Source organism: Aedes aegypti, chromosome 3 (assembly GCF_002204515.2).
Source record: "Aedes aegypti strain LVP_AGWG chromosome 3, AaegL5.0 Primary Assembly, whole genome shotgun sequence".
NCBI classification, from domain to species: Eukaryota; Metazoa; Arthropoda; class Insecta; order Diptera; family Culicidae; genus Aedes; species Aedes aegypti.
Window position 1 is genome coordinate 329,012,320 of NC_035109.1, and position 23,038 is coordinate 329,035,357.

General features: G+C 41.0%; 3 protein-coding genes across 3 annotated transcripts; 2 read left to right on the forward strand and 1 right to left on the reverse strand.

Moving 5' to 3' along the window:
* Window positions 1-26: 26 nt before the first annotated feature.
* On the reverse strand, window positions 27-19,258 carry LOC5574768 (coiled-coil domain-containing protein 65). Its single transcript, XM_001655286.2, has 3 exons — window positions 18,893-19,258; window positions 2,452-2,928; window positions 27-1,032 (listed from the first exon to the last, which is right to left on the reverse strand). The coding sequence occupies exons 1-3, from the start codon at window positions 19,031-19,033 to the stop codon at window positions 52-54; spliced, it is 1,599 nt and encodes a 532-aa protein (XP_001655336.2). The 5' UTR covers window positions 19,034-19,258; the 3' UTR covers window positions 27-51.
* LOC5574769 (general odorant-binding protein 71) lies at window positions 1,308-2,445 on the forward strand. Its single transcript, XM_001655285.2, has one exon. It carries the CDS (start codon window positions 1,432-1,434, stop codon window positions 2,344-2,346), a length of 915 nt encoding a protein of 304 aa, XP_001655335.2. The 5' UTR covers window positions 1,308-1,431; the 3' UTR covers window positions 2,347-2,445.
* Window positions 19,259-19,315: 57 nt separating the features above from the next.
* On the forward strand, window positions 19,316-21,162 carry LOC5574770 (IQ domain-containing protein G). Its single transcript, XM_001655284.2, has 5 exons — window positions 19,316-19,708; window positions 19,772-19,864; window positions 19,995-20,287; window positions 20,346-20,654; window positions 20,713-21,162. Exons 1-5 carry the CDS (start codon window positions 19,349-19,351, stop codon window positions 20,891-20,893), a joined length of 1,236 nt encoding a protein of 411 aa, XP_001655334.2. The 5' UTR covers window positions 19,316-19,348; the 3' UTR covers window positions 20,894-21,162.
* The last annotated feature ends 1,876 nt before the right edge of the window (window positions 21,163-23,038 follow it).

The following is a 23,038-nucleotide window of genomic DNA, read 5'->3' on the forward strand; positions in this document are numbered from 1 at the left end:
TTATTGAAAGAGATAATATTCAGCCAAACCATGAACACACAAACCTGATTCTTACGACGTAGATTGACGTATCAGCGAGTACAACTGGTTAGGTTTGCTTCGCATTTCCATCAATTTGTCATTGCGGATGGCATTGCTCAAGTTTCCCTCGATACAAGTCACAGGTCTGCGTTTACCATTTTTGCTGAACCGAACCGACTTCAGCTTCAAGTCGATATGAATCACCTTTTCGACCTTCATCGAGCTGGGTCTTTCCGCAAGCAGCGTCTCGTTTGACTCCAACGATCCGCCATTATTCATATTGACCGTAATCAGATACTCTTTCAATTGATTCTTCAATCTCTCATTATCTTCCAACAGTTGTTTCTTCTCCTCTTGCAAGCATGCACAGTCGACCCTGGCCTTATTGAACCTCATCCAAAAGTTTTCAAACTTCTTTGCAATCCCAAAAGTATCTTTCTTGAAAACTTCAAACTCTGTAGTAGGTTCCTTCAGTTCGTCTTCGTCTACCTCAAACATTTGTCGTTTCACGGCGCTATGCACAAACGGAAGCAAGCTCTCGTTTTCCGTTTCAAACTTCTTGCAGAACGTTGCAATCTGTAAAATGGCATTTCCGCGTCTCAACAAGTTCTGCAAATACTTGAGCGCACCATGACCGCAAACTGCAAGTTGCTTCAATTTCTCATCGTCCATCTTCAGTCCTATTTCCATCTCCTGTTTGATGTTCCGAATGCGCTCTTGTAGTTCCATCTTGGTTTTTTGTAGTTGTTTTACGTTGAATTCGTGCTCGTCCTTAATGGTGACCAACTTCTGCCTGAGGTTCGAGATCAACTCGCTCAATCGAGCTACTTCAATGTAATGATTTTGGATGTGGCGTGTATCGTTCGCATCTTGATCGCGAAGCTTACTGTACTCGTTACGGTACTCTTCAGTGTTACGCAGGTAAGCATTGAGGACCTTTTGAAATTCTTTCCAGAGCTTCTCCATGTGCCGTTCGCGCTCTTTCGTGATCATTTCCAGCTTGAGAATCATCTGCGATGGATAAAGTCATTTAGGTAAGAGTGGCCTTATGGAAACTATCAATGTGCTGAATTACTGGAGCTTATACAATGCAAATCAAGGTGTCACTATGTACTTTCATGTGTAACCAATCCAGATCATTGAAACATTAAGCTATTTACATAATCCAATAACAGAAAAGGTCAGACATGTGATATTGTTATGCAATATAGAACTTTTCATCATAAATTACCCCTCGGAAGTGTCAATCAAAGTCTGCATTTGTAGCTATAAAAGCACTACCGAAGAACGTGCATGATCAATTTACATTTGAACTTCATCGGAGTACACCGTAGTATCTACGGTTTCAATACAAAGTGGTCCGTTTTGTTTCTAAACCAAAGCCATGTTCGGATATCGTAATTAGCTACCATGGGAAACCATTGGCCATCATCACACTCGATCCTCATAACAGTTTCGATTGTATTCCTGTTTCTTCTCTTGGAAGAGACTTGGGCCCTCAAATGTCGCACCGAGGACGGCCCAAGTAGCGACGAAATCCGGAAGGTGATTCGAGTCTGCATGAAACGAATCACCTCTGAGTCAGAGAACAAAAGCAACAATGAGTACGAAAATTACGATTCGTCCTACTCGGATTCCAATAGTGATGAGGATCGAGAGTCCAGTACAGAGGGAAACACCCGGCGGCAAACCAACGGCGGCAATCAATCGACTAACACGCGGGGAAGAAATGGAGAAGACATGAGTAGAGGGAGAGACTCCAGCAGAAGCAGTGATGATCGAAGCAGAGGAGACAACAGAAACCGCCAGGATAACGGAAGACGCAGAGATCGCGAACGAGACTACGACTACGGTCCGATGGGACGAAGAATGGACGATGGACGGAATCAGCAAGGACGATACAAACGGCAATACTACAACGATGGCGCTCAGGGTGGCTACGGATACAACTATCAACAGAACGATCGCTACAATCGTGATCGCAATCAATTCATGCATCCCAATGGTAACATTTCCAGTAATGGTACCAACAACACGGAACGTGATCGAGCTTGCATGATGCAGTGCTTTTTCCAGGAAATGAAGATGACCAATAATGAAGGCTTCCCTGACAAACACAAGGTGCTGCACGTTGTAACGAAAGATTTAAGGGACTACGAACTTCGCGACTTCTACACGGACTCGATTCAGGAGTGCTTCCACATGATCAGCATGGACAATAAACTCAAGGATAAGTGTGATTATTCAATGAAGTTCGTAACGTGTCTCGCTGATCGGGGGCAAGCCAACTGCAACGATTGGGAAAATGAAGCGATCATGTTTTAGATCGCTCACTATGTTAACTTTCACGAAGCACCAGCAACGCAATGTCTCTCAAATACCTTAATAAGCAATCCAAATAAAAGCAAAGTTTCTCTGAAAAGACCTCACCGAATTCTTCAGTTCGTCCTTCTTCAGCATATGTTCCTCCTCGGAGCGTCTCCGATCGACCCTCGATCGCTCTGCCAACCCGTAGAACACACACTCCAACTCCTTCTGCAGTCCGAACTTCTTGCTCTTGTAGTTCGCAATCTCCTGGTCGTAATTTTCTATGATCTCCTTCTTCTCGATCTCGTACAGCTTGGTCAGAAACGACAGCCGATCGTTGTGGATGTTCATGATCTTCTCGATCTTCTCCATGTGGGCGTGCAGCATGGTCGAGTAGATTTCCTCCGATTCGTCCAGATCGCACAGCAGCCGCCGGATGATGCCGTTCTTGTTCTCGATGCACTCGGTGCACATCTTCTCAACCTGCTCGATTTCGTTCTTGAGCTCCTTGCACTTGATGTTGCGCAGGATGCTGCGCCATTCCTGGTTGATCTTGGCCAGGTTGAGCCGGGCGAAGGCATCCTCACGCTTTAGTTTGTTCTGTGGAAGAAAGAAGAGAAGAAATTATCGGCAAATGTATATCAATGAATTTGAATTCTACCAGTAATGTCATAGAAGCATTATCCTGATATTTTTTTTACAGATTTTATCCAAAAATCCATGGAAGATTCCTTTAAAATGTTCTTCCAGAATATCTATAGAAGTATTCTCCTAGATTCCTGCTATTTTGAATTGCTATTCGTTCAGAAATCTAAGAAAATGTACAAAAACATTCAAGGTTTCCTCTACCAATAATGAACTAATTTCGGCATTCCTCCAGAAATATTTGGAAAATATATCTAGAAATCATTAAACATTTTAACATTGGAAAAATTCTCGAAAAAGAAATAGTAAACGATTACTCTAATAATTCTTGACAAGATGTTCCTACATGTTTCCTGTATAATCCGTCTATGAGTATTCCCCGTGAATTATTTAGAGGATTCATCTGGAATTCTAAAAGTTCAAGAATTCTAAAAGTTTTCAAGTATTTTTCGAAAAAAATTTCAAGCATTTCTTCTATAAACCTTCGAATCTATTTGTCCAAGAATATTTGAAGAGTTTTTGAAAGGGTTTTCCCAACCAATCCTGAAAGGATTGGTTCTGGAATCTGGCAAAGATTCTCTCTGGAATATTTATAGTATCCTCTCTGGAATCCTGAAAGTTTTCTTTTTGTAATCCTGAAAAGATTCTCTCTGGAATACTGAAAGAATTTTCTCTGGAATCCTGAAAGGAAGAATCCTGGGGTTCTGAAAGGATTCTCGCAGGAATTCTGAACGGATTCCCTCTGGAATCGTGAAAAGATTACACTCCTTACCAAGACATCAATTTCATATAGCTTATTTCCTATTTATCCTATTTCTTCGCTTTCTGATATGGGAAATAGGCTATATGACAACCACAGGGATTAATAGTCGAAAGTCACGATGAGAGGGGTTCCAATAAATTGGTCAGATGAAGGCAAGTATCTAGGGCTCATGCTAGATAAGAATTTACCCAGTCAACATTTTGGTTGGTATATTTTTTGCTATACATCATTATATATGAATCAAATCACTCGTATAAAATGCATGAAAACGCTCTATACACACCAAAGTGGAGGCCATATACGCACTTCCCACAACTTTTTCAGACTGTCCATGGTCTGAAATACGATGCCACAAAATTCCGATATAAATAAAAAAAAGGTTCCAGCGAGACTCGAACACCAGACCTTTGGATCCCTAACCCAGTACCATACCACTACGCCACAGACCGCTTCAAAAATGAGTTATGATTATTTGCCAATATGAAAGGAAGTTTGCTCTACAACACACACGCTTTGTTGTTCTTTGAAGCCCACCGCCAGAAGATACCAACCTCGGGTGGCAAATTTTGCTAAGTTATTGCGATTTCATTTGATGCTAGTCTGCATTGATAAATGATTGTGCGATTCTGATTTTTGATGTATGAATATGAATTTTTTAGCACACATTCTTATACGATACGTGGTTCACTGGGTAACTTTCAAAAATCACATTGAGGGCATTCAAGCCAAATGTAACATATATAAAAAATGTCTATCCCCTTATTGATAGAAAATCAAAACTTTCTCTTAAGAACAAGCTTTTGATATTCAAACAAATTTTCAGGCCAGCCATGTTGTATGCTGTACCAATATGGACTAGCTGTTGTAATACCAGGAAAAAAGCTCTGCAGAGAATTCAAAATAAAAAATTTGAAAATGATTCTGAGGCTTCCTCCCTGGTATAGTACCAATGAGTTACATAGAATATCCAATGTTGAAAGATTGGAACACATGTCAAATAAAATAATTAATAATTTCAGACAAAAATCGTTACAATCTTCTATTGCCACGATTAATGCGTTATATGTTTAGGTTAAGTTAGGTTAAGTATATTAAAAACTTTTTTCCCTCTTATAAGCAGGTGAAATCAACTCACCTGTAAAAAATCTGAACTGCTACTGCAAATGAAATGTAATATGTTGTTTACAAAATGTTAATAAAATCTTAGATTTGTGTTACCAAATTAGGATGATAGTGTTGTTCAATAACACAGAACACCTAGATATAAGAAATAATGTAATGTTTGGAATGATACTATGTAATAAAAAAAAATTTAAAAAAAAATTAATAGTCGAAATCTGGAAACGTAGAATGGATTCTCTCTGGAATACTGAAAAGATTATCTCTGGAATACTGAAAGGATTCTCTCTAGAATAATGAAAGGATTCTCTTTCGAATCCTGAAAGGAAGAATCCTGAAGGGATTCTCGCAGGAATTCAGAAAGGATTTACGCAGGAATTCTGAAAGGATTCTCGCAGGAATTCTGAAAGGAGTCCCTCTGCAATCTTAAAAAAATATCTCTGGAATCCTGAAAGGATTTTCGAATGGATCCTGACAGGATTCTCGCAGGATTTTTTTTCTAGAATGAAAGGATTTTTTTTCTAGAATTTCGATTGGATTTTTTCTGGTATCCATTTTTCTCTAGAATTCTGACGGATTCTCTCTGAAATCATGAAAGGATTCTTGCTTAAATTCTGAAAATTTCTTTCTGAAATCCTGAGACGATTATTTCTGGAATACTGAAATGGTTTTTTCTGAAATTCTTGAACGATTCTTTCTGGAGTCCTGAGAGGATTCTCGCTGGAATCTTCAAAGGATTCTCTCTGGAATCCTGAAAATGATTGTGACGTCCTCGGACGATGCGCACATACCATCTCAACACCCTGCTTCGTTGAACCTCTTCATGGTATTCAAACGGCATGACGTCCAAACGACTGACATTGGGTTCGGGAGACAATAGATGAAAGAGACTATTGAATGCTGATTCACCACAAGTGAGCTGAAGTGCTGATGATATCTATTCCAATATTTCCTATATTATAAGTGAATTTCCTAAATTATAGTTTATCCCTTTAGTATTAGTTTTTTGAACACGCCAGAAATTAATCAGTGGTAAAGCAGATATTGTGACTAGATAAAATTTGTAGCACAAAATTAATCATTGTTGTCTATCGCATACCGCCTTTATTATACAGGTTATAAAACTAATTGTCACTTAGTGTACTTACATTTCTATAATTGATTATTCTAAACTTAAAGGTAAGAAGTTATACCTAAGCATGCAATGAATTAGTAAAACCTAAATTTCCTAAATTTGTTAAAGCTATAGACGCATGCACATGCAACATAAGCCCTACTAGCAGTGTTGTTCAGACTCATTTCCCCGAAAATAACATTTTCCGAACTACGAAGCCACGAACTACTACAACTATGCTCTATCCTCCTAAGATAGAAAAGCAGATGGTTAAGCTTGAGTACTGCACACAAAATCGATCTATTTTGATCCCAGAGAGCCACAATTCAAGTTTCGGTGAAATGAAATGAGTGAGTGAGTGAGTGCGAATCATTTCACCGAAACTTGAATTGGGGCCCACCGAGATCGAAACTGTCGGATCCCATGTGCAACACTCAAGCCCAACCACCTTCCCCTCCAGCAAGGGAATACAACTCACAGTTATAACAGTTCATGGCTTCACAATTCGAATTTCGGGGAAATGAGTCTGGTCAACACTGCCTACTAGGAGGAGAAATTCTCAAGGAATACATTCTAAGGTAGACGAGAGAGAGAGAGCAGGAGGCACTAAACGTAAGTGATATGATAACTGTATACTATACTATCACTAATGAATTGCTCATTAAAGGAAATTTTAACCAACCGAAAATCCCTGTGGTGGTTCAATTTTTCGGAAACCGTTCCCTCCAGTTGGCGTGGCCAACATATTAAAATTTCGTTTACCTCGGAGCGATGTCAGATCCCGGTATGAACGTGGCGAGCAAGGCCAAAGGTACCTCAGGTAAGCTGCACAAGACACCTCCTAGTACAAGTTCAGACAATAAAGAACCCCCTGAAGATCCATCTAAGCAGACCCATAATAAATGCACCAAGAGCGACATCGTTGCTAGTTCAAATCCCAATCTCTTAAATCCCCCCAATCTCGTGCACCAATGCAAACCTGTGGCTCGAACGGGTTGTGTGTTATGCGGTAACCCTGACGATGATTATATGGCGCAGTGCGATACTTGTGACGAGTGGTACCATTACTCGTGCGCGGGTGTTTCCGAGGACATCAAGAACTATAGTTGGACCTGCTTGAAGTGCGTGAATGCGAAGGCGACCAAAGGTGCAACTGTACGAAAGATGACGACTCGAGCTGCAGCGGCAAAAGGTGCAAAGAAGACGATTTCCAGGACAACGAAGAAAAAGAACGTTGAAGATTCCATCAAGAAGGATGTCGTGGAGGCTGAAGGGCGCGTAAAAGATGCAAAGTCAACGGTGGGTGCAAAGTTTAGCAAGGCCGCTTCCGTAACCTCGGGAGCGTCGCGAAAGTCGGCGAAGGCACGATTGGACGTTGAGCTACAGCAGATTGAGGCTGAAGAGGCATTAATGCGTGAAGAAATGCAACGAAAAAGAGAACTAGCGAAGAAGAAGTTTGAGGTTCTTAAAGAGATGGCCGACTTGGAAGGTAGTGGAGAATCCGCCGTCGATCAGCCGAATGCTGTTCATAAAGTGGAACATTGGTTGAAGCACCATGGCGAAGATCACACAAAAAGCAAGCGATTACCGAATAAGGAAGCAAGTTCGTCTGACTCCGACGACGAAGTAGTCACGGAAACGTCGAGCGAAGGAACCGGAAACGAATTGGATAGCGAAGATGAAACATCATCCGATAGTGAAGTTCGTTGCGACAGAGTGGAAGAGCGATCCGTCGGAGAGCTGGAAGCGCGCAGACGCTATGGGATGAAGATGACCACGACCAGCAAAAATGCGAAGTGTGGAAGCAGCAAACCGTCCGGTACAGAGCGGCAACAGTCTTTTCGGAGCGATAAGAGACTTTCTAAAGATGAATTAGCAGCACGTCAAGTCGTCCCCCGCGAGCTGCCGAAATTCAGCGGTAATCCAGAGGAATGGCCCATGTTCCTGTCGACGTTTGAAGACACCTCGACTATGTGTGGGTACACCGACGCCGAAAACATGATTCGGCTGAGAAATTGTTTGAAGGGAGATGCGTTCAATGCTGTTCGGAGTTTCTTAATGCGGCCTGAAACCGTAGGAAGGGCAATTCGTGCTTTGAAACTGAGGTTTGGCAGACCGGAGACCATCATCGAGTATTTGAAGGAGAAAATCATAGCGATGCCAGTCATTAGACCAGACGCAATGGACAAGCTGGTTGACTTTGCCCTGGAAGTGCAAAACCTTTGTGCCACCATAGAAGCTTGTGGTCAAAAGCAGTATATGTGCGATACGACACTACTGAAGGAGTTTGAGAAGAAGTTGCCGCCACAAATCAGACTTGACTGGGCGCGATACAAAAGGAAGCTGTCTAAAGTGAAGTTGTCTACCTTTAGTCGGTGGATATACAATCTAGCAGAGGATGTGAACGTGGTTTTCGAGCCGCAAAACCGTGGAAGTAAGGTTCAGGAATTTCGAGGACTTCGGAAGGAGAAACATGTGAATACCCACGCAGAAGTTGCCGTTAAGGATAGAAGTCAGCAAGTTTATCCAGTTCAGAACAGTCTGTCGGTGACTGTAACGAGTGGAGAGAGCAAGCCATGCCCGGCCTGCAAAGGCGATTGCAAATTTCTGGGAAAATGCAAGCGATTTCTAGATTTGTCGTATGAAGCGAGATGGGCGACAGTTCGTGGCTTCAATTTCTGCCGTAAGTGCCTTCGGCAGCACAGAGGTGGCTGTAATTCAGGAGAATGCGGAAAGAACGGGTGCACATTCAAGCATCATGTGCTGCTCCACAAAGATATGGCTGCACCAACCGCTTCCAGCAGTGGCGTGTCCAACAAAGGAGGATTTCTGAAGCAGAATGAGGAACGCACCGTTAATACTCACAAATCTGCAACGGGTCCGGGTTCGTTTCGCTATCTGCCTGTAACGTTGTTCGGCGATGGAATACAAGTAAATTGTTACGCCTTTTTAGACGACGGATCAGAGCTAACACTCATCGATCAGCAGCTTGCGGAAGACCTGAAGCTTTCTGGAACGGTTCTCCCGCTTTGTTTAAAGTGGACGGGAGGGACCCATCGCTACGAATCTGACTCACAGAGCATCAATGTTGAAATATCCGGACAGGATGGGAAACGGACTTTGCTTCAGGATGTAAGAACAGTTGAAGAGCTACAATTACCCTTCCAGTCACTGGATATGGACCATCTGGAAGAAAAGCACAAATATCTGCATGGACTGCCCGTGGAATCGTACCATAACGTTCGTCCACGAATACTGATTGGTTTGAAGCATGCGAACCTCATGCTGGTGCGCAAAAGTCGCGAAGGAAAGATGGGAGAGCCGATCGCCGTTAAAACCAATCTCGGCTGGACTGTATACGGTGGCTGGACATCACAAACCTTTTCGAGTACAGCCAGTCACACGTATCACATTTGTTCGTGCAATGAAAAGGATTCTGTTCATCTGAACCAGATGGTAAAAGACTACTTTTCCATCGATAGTTTAGTGATTCAGTCAAACCAGATCGAAAAGCTTTCTAAGGATGATGAACGAGCAATGTCTCTACTTGAATCTCAAACGTATTTCGACGGAGAGCGGTATGCAACAGGACTATTGTGGCGGTCTGATAAAATCCGTCTACCGGACAACAAAGCAGTTGCAGTTCGTCGTTGGAGATGCTTGGAGAAGCGCATGGGGAAAGATCCTGAGTTGTCAAGGACTTTGAACGATAAGATCGCGGAATACAGGTCAAAAAACTACATCCGTAAGCTGACGTCAGAGGAGTTGTCACAAAGACGCGAACGAATATGGTACCTGCCTATTTTTCCGGTGTACAACCCGAATAAACCAGGGAAGGTCAGGATTGTGTGGGATGCTGCTGCCGAAGCGTATGGTGTATCCTTGAACTCCGCACTACTGACCGGTCCTGATCAGTTGGCGTCACTAGTAGGTATACTGTACCAGTTTCGTGAGCATCGAATAGGCCTGTGTGCCGACATCCGAGAGATGTTTCACCAGGTCAGGATTGTTCCTGAAGACCAGCATTGTCAGCGATTTCTATGGCGCGATTGCGATGAGCATGGTGAGCCGAACACTTATATAATGCAGGTAATGACGTTCGGAGCAAGCTGTTCTCCTGCAACTGCTCAATTTGTGAAGAACAGGAACGCCGATAGATTCGAAGAAGAATCTCCAGCTGCGGTGGCGATCATCAAAAGGCGACACTATGTCGATGACATGGTATTTAGCGTTGAAACGGAAGCAGAAGCAGTCGAACTGGCTGAGTCAGTGCGTTTTATTCACATGCAGGGTGGATTTGAAATCCGCAATTGGGTTTCTAACTCTCCAATGGTGCTTTCAAAAATGAGCGGAGAAGTTACGTCAGAAAAGGACCTGAACATTACAGCCGAGCTAGCTAGTCAAAAAATCCTCGGAATGTGGTGGGATACACATGGCGATGTTTTCAAATTCAAGATCGGATGGACAAGATTCGACTCAGATCTGCTCCAGGGAAGTCGTTGCCCTACCAAACGGGAAATTCTTCGGACACTTATGACCATTTATGATCCTCTAGGCCTCATCGATCACTTCTTGATTCTGCTGAAAATTTTACTGCAAGAGGTGTGGCGCGCAAACGTTGATTGGGACGAACAAATTCCTGAAAACCTGTTCGACAAGTGGCGTGACTGGTTGCGAATGCTGACAGCGTTGGAGAAGCTGCGTATACCTAGATGCTATCGGAAAGTTGTTTCGTCGTTAAACACTGCTGCCGTTGAAATGCACATTTTTGTGGATGCAAGCGAAAGTGCCATGGCAGCGGTTGTATTCCTGCGATTCGTAGAAGATAACCAGGTGGAATGTTCTCTAGTTGCAGCTAAGACGCGCGTAGCACCGCTCAAATACACCTCCATTCCACGTCTGGAGCTGCAAGCTGCAGTTCTTGGCACTAGACTGGCGAAAAGCGTCTACGGCAACCTTACAATGACGATCACAAAGCGGACATTTTGGACAGACTCACGAAATGTTCTCTGTTGGTTACGAGCTGATCACAAACGATATAGTGCCTTCGTTGGATCCAGAATAAGTGAAATCCTAGATTCTACGGAGGCCCGCGAGTGGAGATGGGTCCCAACACGTTCAAACGTTGCGGATGACGGGACTAGATGGCAGAATCAACCAAACTTATCAGCGGAAAGCAGGTGGTTTAGGGGACCAGAATTCCTGATGCAAGCAGAAGAGAATTGGCCATCGCTTCAACAGACCCCGTTCATCACGGAGGAAGAGATGAGACCTAGTGTTCTACTTCACTTCAAAGTTCCTGAATCACCAATAGACGTGGGAAGATTTTCCTCTTGGCGACGATTATTAGCGGTAACCGGCTACGTCCTGCGTTTTTGTTCAAACCTTCAGCGCCGTCTCAGGAAGCATCCTGTGATGATTGGACCGTTGACACGTGAAGAACTTCGAAAAGCAGAACTTCATCATTATCGGCAAGCGCAACTAGATGTTTATAAGGACGAAGTATCAACTTTGGAGGCGAAAAACGACGCTGCCAAGCAAATTCCAAAGTCTAGTTCTCTCTACAAGTTGAGCCCATTCGTCGACGACTCCGGTGTATTGAGAATGAAGGGTAGAACTACAGTATGTGTATACTTGCACAGTGACGCAAAGAATCCTGTGATTCTACCGCCAAAGCATCCAGTAACATCGCTCATCTTAACCCATTACCACCAGAAGTATTTGCACCGTAATTACGAAATCGTAGTTAACGAAGTCCGTCAGAAATATAGCATCTTCCGCCTGAGGCAAGCTCTCGCCTTGACCCGAAGAAACTGCCAATGGTGCAAAAATCGAGACGCTGCTCCTCAACCGCCGGAAATGGCAGATCTACCGGCTGCCAGATTAGCCGCGTACACTAGGCCATTCGCACATGTAGGGGTGGATTTCTTTGGTCCAATTGAGGTATCTGTGGGTCGAAGGGTTGAGAAAAGATGGGGGGTTCTACTAACTTGTCTGACGGTAAGGGCCGTGCATATTGAGGTGGCTCACTCTTTGACAACCAGTTCCTGCATAATGGCTTTGAGGAACTTCACTGCACGTAGAGGTACGCCTGTCAGCTTTTACAGTGACAGAGGCACTAATTTTGTTGGTGCCAACCGAGAGATTTTGGAAACCGTTGAGAAGATCGACCAGAATCAGCTTATGCGTGAGTTTGTCACTTCCTCTACTGCTTGGCAATTCAATCCACCGGCTGCGCCCCACATGGGCGGTAGTTGGGAACGGCTCATCCAGTCGGTAAAACGAAACTTGTCAGAAATTCTCCATGCACGTCGACCAACCGATGAAGAACTGCGAAATGCGCTGACGGAAATAGAGGGTGTACTGAATGCACGCCCATTGACTCACGTGCCCATTGATGATGAAGCCGCACCGGCCTTAACCCCAAACCACTTCCTTTTGGGTTCAACAGATGGGTCGAAACCGTTGTCCCTGATTGATGCGGATACTGCGGCCTTACGACGAGGACATCCGACTTCGCAATGGTTAGCAAATCTTTTCTGGAAGCGCTGGATCAGGGATTATCTTCCCGACATAACACGACGTACTAAATGGCACGAGAAGGCTAAACCTCTACAAGTGGGCGACGTAGTAGTCATTGTGGACCATGAGCACCCCAGAAATTGTTGGCCTAAGGGACGGGTTATTGAAGTAAGTACCAATGGAGGACAAACGCGTAAGGCGACCGTTCAAACAGCCAATGGAATCTACGAGAGACCAACAGTTAAACTCGCAGTGTTGGATGTTCAGCGCGAGAAGAAGTAGGCTGGACCAAAGGACTTGGTCCGCGTACCGGGGGGGAGTGTGACGTCCTCGGACGATGCGCACATACCATCTCAACACCCTGCTTCGTTGAACCTCTTCATGGTATTCAAACGGCATGACGTCCAAACGACTGACATTGGGTTCGGGAGACAATAGATGAAAGAGACTATTGAATGCTGATTCACCACAAGTGAGCTGAAGTGCTGATGATATCTATTCCAATATTTCCTATATTATAAGTGAATTTCCTAAATTATAGTTTATCCCTTTAGTATTAGTTTTTTGAACACGCCAGAAATTAATCAGTGGTAAAGCAGATATTGTGACTAGATAAAATTTGTAGCACAAAATTAATCATTGTTGTCTATCGCATACCGCCTTTATTATACAGGTTATAAAACTAATTGTCACTTAGTGTACTTACATTTCTATAATTGATTATTCTAAACTTAAAGGTAAGAAGTTATACCTAAGCATGCAATGAATTAGTAAAACCTAAATTTCCTAAATTTGTTAAAGCTATAGACGCATGCACATGCAACATAAGCCCTACTAGGAGGAGAAATTCTCAAGGAATACATTCTAAGGTAGACGAGAGAGAGAGAGCAGGAGGCACTAAACGTAAGTGATATGATAACTGTATACTATACTATCACTAATGAATTGCTCATTAAAGGAAATTTTAACCAACCGAAAATCCCTGTGGTGGTTCAATTTTTCGGAAACCGTTCCCTCCAGTTGGCGTGGCCAACAATGATTGTATCTGGAATCCTTAGAGGGTTATCTCTGGAATCCTGGATGGATTTTCTCTGGAATCGCGAAAAGATTCTCTATGAAAAGATTTTTCTTCAATCCTGAAAGGATTTTTTTTTCTAGAATTCTGATTGGATTTTTTCTGTTACCCTTTTTTTCTAGAATTCTGAAGGATTTTCTCTGGAATCTTGAAAGGATTCCTGCTAGAATTCTAAAAATTCTTTCTGAAACCCTGGGAGGATTATTTCTGGAGTACTGAAATGTTATTTTTTTTTCTGAAATTCTTGAAGGAATTCTGGAGTCATGATAGGATCCTTTCTTGAAATGTTTGAAGACTATCTCAAGAATGCTTTGGGGAGTTTTTCAGGACACCTTTGAGGATTATGTTAATGGTTCTTCGATTATTCTCTCAAAAAGCCTTCGAAGATTTTTTCAGGAAGCCTTTGAAAGTTCTTTCAGGATTCTTCCAGGATTCAAGAATTCTTCAGAATTTTTGCGAGGGTTTTTCGAATTACTTTTGACATTTTGCAATAATTATTTCAAAAATCTTGCAAGAACTGCTTTAAATTTTCAGACATTACTTCAAGAATCCCTTAAAATTTCTTACTGGAATTTTGAACGGATGCTTCTAGATATTTGTCGAGGATTTTTCTAGCAATCCAAACTTGTTGTAAGTAAAAGAAGAAATGTGTTTTTCTTATCGTTATAACGGGTGTTCAGTAAAAAAAGAATGATTTCAATACTCTCTGGACTCCCTAAAAATGGTTGACATGTTTTTTTTCGCTCGGGTGCTGCAAGTTCAATCGAAGATGGTGTCGAAACAGCAAGCACTCTATGAGCGTGTTGTACAGTTCTACGAAACGCCGTACGTGCCGACCAACTTGCCCAAGTGCCGTCCCATTGAGGATTTTTTCGGCTTCCTCAGTGCCCTAGTTTACGAATTCTACGCCCGTGTTAGATACCAGAACGGGTAAAACCTCGTATGTTGATTTATGCTGCCTATGTGGGCATTCTAACGATAAAACGGAACACAGTTTATTTCTTGAAAAAGGCACAATAAATTTATCCGAAACGTCGGATGAAAACATAAAATCCGTTTTTGAACATAACAGACTGAAAGCCATAACCTAGAACATAATCATCACAGTCGTATCATCGAGAATAGAGTGTCTATCCCAAAAATCGGGACAAAAAATCCCGGAATTTGACAAATTTCGGGATTTCCCGTTTCCTGGGATTTTATTTCTGACATCCCGGGAATCCTGGGATTCCCGAAATGTACGAAATTTGATGAAAACCACTAAATTTCAATGAAAAACAATGACATGTTTCCTCAATATCAACCACATTTGATGAAGTAGTAAAGCATAATGAAAAAAAAAAAACGAGTAATTATTTTCATGAAAAGATCAATTTACCAAGTTAGAAACACATATTTTTATTTGTCTAGTTGCAAAGTTTTAATGATTTTCTTGTCAACGTTAGCCGTTTTTATAAGCCTATGCTGAGATAACAATTTTGAAAGTACACCTGAATTGCCCCAAATTGCAAGTCAGTACCGTATCATCTATAAAAAGGCATTGAGAAAATTGACTGAGAAGTTTTCAATCTCGTTTTCCACAAAAATATTCAAAAAATTATAGGAGATTGGAACATGTTTCGATCTCATTGAAACTTTCAACATTTCCTTTCCTTCCGTTACCATTCCAAGAAAAATATAAAGATGACCACATAACGATCATTTTTATTTTACGCGATGCGAAAATCTGCAGTGGAACTGACAGGCGTTTACTTTCCATTATGGGACAATTCGACTTGGTGTTTTTCCTAATTTTACTGAACAAAAAGTGATTTCTCGTAAGTGTAGGTGAAAGATCATTAGAAGATATAAAGAAAACTAATATCAACTCATTTTGACCAAAATGCAGATGGGACTGACTTGCGATTCACGACAGTAAATTTCAGTCAATAATTTTCAGTAATTATGCTTAGCATGATCTACACTACCTTCAATGATATACAATAGTTTCTTTTGTTCTAAAGTTTTTATGGCTTTACAGATGTTTGAGGCAAATTGAGTTCTGTTTGATCCTTCGACCTTGACGCTTGCTCCTGGGCAGTGCGTCAAGAAAGCCCGAACAGTTTTTTTTTTATTCTTTTTGGGTCGCGCGCTTATTTTTTTTTCCTGAGTGCTTTTTTATAACCGAGCAAACGAGTGAAGCCGAAAGTGGATTGTGGCTGCTCAGTCAAGGATAACGGATCAATTGGTGAGCTCGTTTCATGCTACTATTTCTAATCTATAAAATATGTATGACTGCACATTCAATCGTTACAATGGTGGGATGTAAATATGATTTTTCAACAAACTATGGATGGTTCGTCACTGTGAGTGTCGACACAAACTCTGATTCATGATTTATTTATGTTTAACATTTTTTTTTCAGAACACCTCTTATATACCTTTATTTTTGTAATAAAAAAAACTTTGAATGGTTCGACACTACAAGTGTAGACTTGCGGAAGGTTCACTTTATTCAACAAACTTTGGATGGTTCGCCACTGTAAGTGTCGGCATAATAATAAGAGTGTTCTATGATGTCCCAACCAATCGAGTTTTTTGTTTCTTTTCAAATGAGTAAAATATAATAACACATGCTTTCGTCCTGACAGCTGTACTGCCCATAACTGCATATTTGTAACATTCGACAAAAGTAGGCATTGAGTAAATGGAATACCAAGAGTGCATTTTATAGCAGTATGAGAGGAAACTAAAATTTCTAAAAAATACCATGAACTCAAAAGTGCTTATTTGAGGCTGATATTCTGTACAACTCATATCGCATACTAGATGAATGGTCAGAAAAAAATTCTGATAGAAATTTCATTGCTATTACATTACGAGGCTCATTTATAATCTCAATGTGACTGTTATGCGGTTATAATTACCAATGTGACAAAACAACTTGGTATTTTTTTCGAATTTTCTAGAACAATCTCACAGATTTCAGTAAGTTGATCGAAAGTATTTATCATTTGATGACTCTCCCCGGTCTTAACTCCAATTTGTCAAAAATGTCGAATGTGACTGTTATGCAGTTATGGGCAGTGTAGGAATGTTACATTTAGGTATTTGTTCAACAAACTTTGAATGGTTCGTCACCTCAAGTGTCGGCATAATCCTCCTAACATAGAAATTGTTCATATCAAATGAAAATATTATATTTACGTATAAACATGTATATATCTCACAAATCATTGTTTATCATGGTCTAATCGCTTATCAAAGTGAATCCTATGACCCAACGATCCTCCCCATTAACAAACATCCCTCCCAGTAACCTTTGTGGAGATGCAGAGGCAAACACGGTCTCCAAAAAGCAAAGGTTACACACTAACATTCCTTCCCCCAATCCCACCTGACTGCAAGGACGTGGCCGGCGCCGTTATTGACCCTGTATAAATAGAGGCACTGAATTATGCACACTGAAGAAGATTATGGCCAATCCCAGCCGAACTTCTAGTTGATTCTTTGTGCATTTTCACTGACTTCGGTCTATCACGGAATAGCAACCATTGATATGTGTAGTCAGTCTAAGCTAAGCTAAGCTAAGCTTTACAGATGTTTGAGGCAAATTGCTTGAAAATTATGACTTAAGTTTTTATCATACTTCCATTCATAAACTTTATGGAGAATTTAAAAAAAATAATCCATAGCAAATCCGTAATTAGTCAAGCTAAGCTTTGATTTTCGTTAGGTTACTTTATCAGAATAAGAAAGTCTTTTCTGAAATGTGACTTGCTATAATTAACATATTATTTTGGAAAGTTACATTATCTTTTAATTTAATTGAATAAAATGTATTGTTAAATTTGTACTTCCGAATCCCGGGACGAGCAAAATGGCCGAGAAATTGATACTATAATCGAGAAAGCTTAACGTGGCTAGTGTACAAAATTAATTGGCGGGCCAAGGATACGAATCAGTAGATCACGAGGATCAGGAAGATGGACATCCAGCGCTCTTGTGAGAAAAAACGTGACTAAGTTGCGTTGTACGGCTGTCTCTACTCCAATGTTAATTGGCATGTTTTTAAGAACAAACATGATGTTTTTAATAAAATTACTGAATTCGTTGAAAAAAATCATATTTTATCAAAGACTACCTACAATAATCATATTTTTTTTTAAATACCTGAAGGTCGTAGACACAAAAGTCAATTTAGACAAATTGAGATGTAAAATTGTGAAAAATAATAGAATCGTTATGGTGGGCTTCGATCTCACGACTCCCAATACACTAGATTGGGCGCGTTAAACAACTACGCCACAGAACGGGTAACGATTCTGCAGCGCAATCGACCAACCTCAACCCAAAGTCCGTCACGACCCCATTTTCTCCTTCACAACCCTATCAATCTCTCTGAGATGCCCAATTCGACTCTCCCAAGCATGCCTACGAACAACAGTGACAGATTTTATTTTTAGCGTCGCACTGTTGCCTTGGGGTTCATTCAACTATTACGTAACGCAAAATTTTCCGATTTTTGACCCCCTCCCTTCCCACGTAACAGCTTTTGTATGGAAAATTTTAAATTTTTGTATGGACTGTAACACAATGTAAGACCCCCTCCCTCACCCTGTTGCGTTACGTAATATTTGAACGATCCCTTGTTTGTGCCACACTGCTTATAAACCGACGTTGGCTCAATGAGATGGTTAGTATGGGTCCAGCTTTCGACGTGGTCGTATCTCCGACCCCTTTTGCGATAGAGAGATCGCCGCTCAATTTTACTCAACAACCCTAGTTGAGCATATTTTTTTTTGTTAATTTAAAATTAGGTTTGGGGTAGGGCGACCCTAATGTTGCTATGGCATTTTGTATGAAACGCGATCTGCGTGAACGCGTGGCTCCTTTATTGAGTTCATGAGTCATGAGTCATAGGGGGCCTTCCTTAGCCGAGTGGTTACAGTCCGCAGCTACAAAGCAAAGCCATGCTGAAAGTGTTTGGGTTCGATACCCGGTCGGTCCTGGATCTTTTAGTAATGGAAATTTCCTTGACTTCCCTGGGCATAGAGTATCATCGTACCTGCCACACGATATACGAATGCGAAAATGGCAACTTCGGCAAAGAAAGTTCTCAGTTAATAACTGTGGAAGTACTCATTGAAGACTAAGCTGAGAAGAAGGATCCGTCTCAGTTAGAACGTATAATGCCAAGAAGAAGAAGAAGAGTCATGCAAAACGTTTACATAAATGTAAAATCCATAAAAATTGTTAAAAATTATGAAGCTTTGCAAAATGTATTCAATGATATAATTGCCCAAGATGATATTAACATAAAACCATTGCCGAAAGATTTTTTTACCTTCATGAACGTCGCAATCAATTGCTGCTTGCGGCGTCGAGCTTCCTCTTCCATGTCGGCCCGATGCTGGAGGTACCGTGCCCGTTCCTCCTCGGACATCTTGGCCAGCTTGTTCTTGTTACCTCCTTTTTTCTTACCCATTTTTGCTCACTGATTCTAATTATTTTACTTCTCAAGGTACCAATCCGATACCTACCAATTGAAATCAAAGACTGATGATTGATCAACTAGGATTTCGAAAAGTTTGTTTGAAAATTCTTGCGACCGTATGTTACTCAGGAAACGACGAAATCCGTTTCCATCGGGTGTGGTTCTGTTCCGGGGGAATATGCATTGCAGCGCATGGCTGAAGCAACATTCAATCCATAGCAACGTCATTCGATGCTTGCATTGCTGCACCGCAGTTGTGCGTTGCCGATTGAATTTCAATCGTGCACAGAAAACGCGGCTAACCACATGGCGGACAGAATTGATGATATCTTTGCCGGTGACTCTCCGGAGGACATTCAGTTGGTGCAAAATATGATCGAAAAAATCCGACTGGAAATTATGTCACACGGTGAGGAGGAATACGATTCGTACGATCCGGGATGTCGCCAGAAGGTAGAGTTCAGCATCCAGATCAATAGGGTCACCAAGATTCTGCAGGAAATGTCCGAGACATTGGAGGTGCTATTTTGTTTGCCGCTTATTTGCCGGAACGAGGACTTGATGGATGAGTACTTCAATGCCGAGGAGCAGGACGTGATACGTTTACTGTGCAAGTACATGCGATCCAAGGCTGATGATGGTGAAGCGACTCCTTCCGTCGCTGAAGTTAGTGAAATTTTGGATCCATGTATCCATTTAAATTTATTGCTATTGCCTCACCCCTTTCAGTTGTCCACATTTTCTCCAACAAGGTTCATCGAGTTGGTTGCAATGGTATCGAACAAGGAACTCCATAAGACCATCGCAGGCCAGGTCAAGAATGTAAGTTAGTCTAATTCAGAAATAGTGATTACTGATCATGAGGACAGTCCATTTTATAAATGCAATATCTTTTAAATTTAACAATGAAATTATCAAAATCTTCTCTGTTACTGAGCGTATCCCCTTTCAGCTCCCGGGAGTCTACCGGAAATTCCTGTCCAACATTCGCGAGTTCCGCAAGTTTACCATCGCCAAAATGCAAATGACTGCCCAGAAAGATCTGGCCAAAGAGAAGATCCTACATCGAATGTGGCTATCGAATCAGCGCAACATCAAGGAAATCATTCGAATTGAAGATATTGTTGAGGAAAAGCGTGCTTCATTTCAGGCGGAGATCGAGGAGAAGACTGCCATCATCGAGAAGTACCGGGCAGACATCCAACGGCTGGAGGAACAAAGTAAAAGTCAAATCACAAATTTTATGTTCGTACTTACACATAGTTTATGTTCGTAATTTTGATCTAAATGTCCCTTCTTTCAGTGATAAATCCAATCGAAACATGTTCCGGTACTTCGAACAAAGTGATAACCGCTACGAAGAACTGCTGAAGGAAGCCAATCGTTGGACTAAAGAATACGACACAGTTCTGGAGGAGGATCTTCGCTTGGAGAAGGAAAATCGAATGAAAAAGGCCAGGCTTACGCAGCAACTGCAGACTTGGCTCAACAAATACGACAAGGATGCCGGGGAAAGGACCAAAGAATTGAAAAGTTTGGCTAGTACCTTGCGAGCACGGCTGCAGGAATTTAATGATTGGAAGCTGAACGACTTTGATCCACAGGAGAAACAGTGCGTTGATTATTACAGTCTTAAAAACAAATCTCACCACTTACAATCATATTTTCAGGTACTTCGAAGCAATTGAAGAGCGTCGATTGGACGAACTGCAGGCCCACGAAGAGCGTGTTCGCCTCTTTATGATGCACCGGGCAGCTAAGGTATTGCAACGTGCATGGCGTTCGGTGGCCGAACGGAAGCGCAAGATGCGTGGGCGTCGTGGAGGACGACGTGGAAAGGGCAAAAAGTAAATGCGTCAGGAAAAATCATCATAGTTTGCATATCAATTCCATTACCTCAGAATATCTTAACCGACAACATTAACAATCACACAAGAAAAGCAGTATTCTTATCCAGCAATCATTTTTTAATAATCATTCTAAGCTAATATTTGCCAATACAAACGAATATAAACGAATTACTTCACAAAAATTTTAATTATCACATCATTAGATGCCAGTTTTTGAGAAATCTCTGAAGGTACTTATCAATAAAACTCTGCAATAATATTCAGAAAAATACTTAGTAAACTTTTTGGAGGAATTCCTTGAATGATTTGTGAATTTTCATAATAACACGTGGAACATGCTTTGTCTTAAGCACCAAAATATTGCTACCGGGTACCCCCGTTGGTTCGACCACATTTAATCTGAACACTTTTTAATCTATACCCCGTTAATTTGCACATTGTTCCATGCATTGTTCAGATTAATAATGTTTCAAACGTCATTTAGCTCATGGTATAGAGTAAAGTTAAATGAAACGCTGTGGAATGGAGCTCAGAATCAAAGCAAAACAGAGAAAGAGGTAACCAGAAACACGTTTCTAGGGTGACTAGATGTTCAAATTAAAAATGAACCCCGATGGTTTGCATCGTACCGTCCAAATTAGCGGGGGTGCACGGTATTTACTTTATTTTGTTTACTGAATTCATCAATAGATAAATTTTCATTTAAACATCAATGAAATCATTATTCTACTTATACAGCATAAAGGACCTGTAGTGTATTTCTGAAAGCGGACAAGAATTCAGCAATTCCAAATTTACTAGAGACACGAAATCTGATCCCTGTGAAATTCCTTGAGTTAAGGTGAAGAAGAATCGAAGTCATTCGAAAACATTCTCAATCAAGAGAACGTTTTCAAAAACTCCTGGGAGACTGATTTGGAAGAAGTGAGAACTATTATTAAAAAAATCAAGAATATGAAAGCTCCTGGCGATAATGGAATTGTCTACATCCTAATCAAGAAATTTCCATACTTAGTTGATAAATTTAACAAATATTTTCAGTTGGTTCCTGACAAATGAAAAAATGCTTAGGTTGTACCATTTTTAAAACCAGACAAAAACCCTGCAGAAGCTTCTAGCACTGTGGATACTCGTATGTGCAGTGGATACGAGTAACTGACACTGAAGAAGACTGCAAGAGGTAGTCGAAATACGCGTATCTGTCAAAGATAAGCATTTAGGAACGGAATTAAAAAGTACACGGTACTCCATGAAGGCTTGATTGTAAAATTAAAAAACTTTAATTTTCCAACATACATTGTTAGAATAATTCAAAGTTATCTGTCAAATCGTACACTTCAAGGTAATTATCGAAACTCCAGGTCTGAAAGACTTCCTGTCCTCAAGGCAACATTTTGGGACCAATATTATACAACATTTACACCTCTGACTTACCTAAGTTACCTCAGGGATGTCAACAATTTTTGTGTGCGGATGATATAGGCCTCTCCGCCAAAGGACTAAGCCTGCGTGTCATCTGTAGTAGATTGCCTAAAAGTTTGAATATTTTTTCTTCATACTTGCAAAAATGGAGAATTTCTCCTAATGCTTCCAAAACTCAACTAATAATATTTCCACATAAACCAAAAGCTCTTTACTTTATTGTTGTTATTATAAGAGGGGTTTCAAAAAATTGGTCAGATGAAGGCAAGTATCTAGGGCTCATGCTAGATAAGAATTTATTTTTCAAAAATCACATTGACGACATTCAAGCTAAATGTAACGAATATGTAAAATGTCTTCATCCCCTTATTAATAGAAAATAAAAGCTTTGTCTTAAGAACATGCTTTTGATATTCAAACAAATTTTCATGCCAGCCATGTTGTATGCTGTGGCAATATGGACTAGCTGTTGTAATAACAGGAAGAAAGCTCTGCAGGGGATTCAAAATTAAATTTTGAAAATGATTCTGAAGCTTCCTCCCTGGTTTAGTACCAATGAGTTGAATAGAATATCCAATGTTGAAACATTGGAACAAATGTCAAATAAAATAAATAATAATTTCAGGCAAAAATCGTTGCAATCTTCTATTGCCACTAATTTATACTCTTCAAAATTTAAAGTGTGGCTTCGATTCATCTTCACTTTAGACGTAAAACGTTTAAA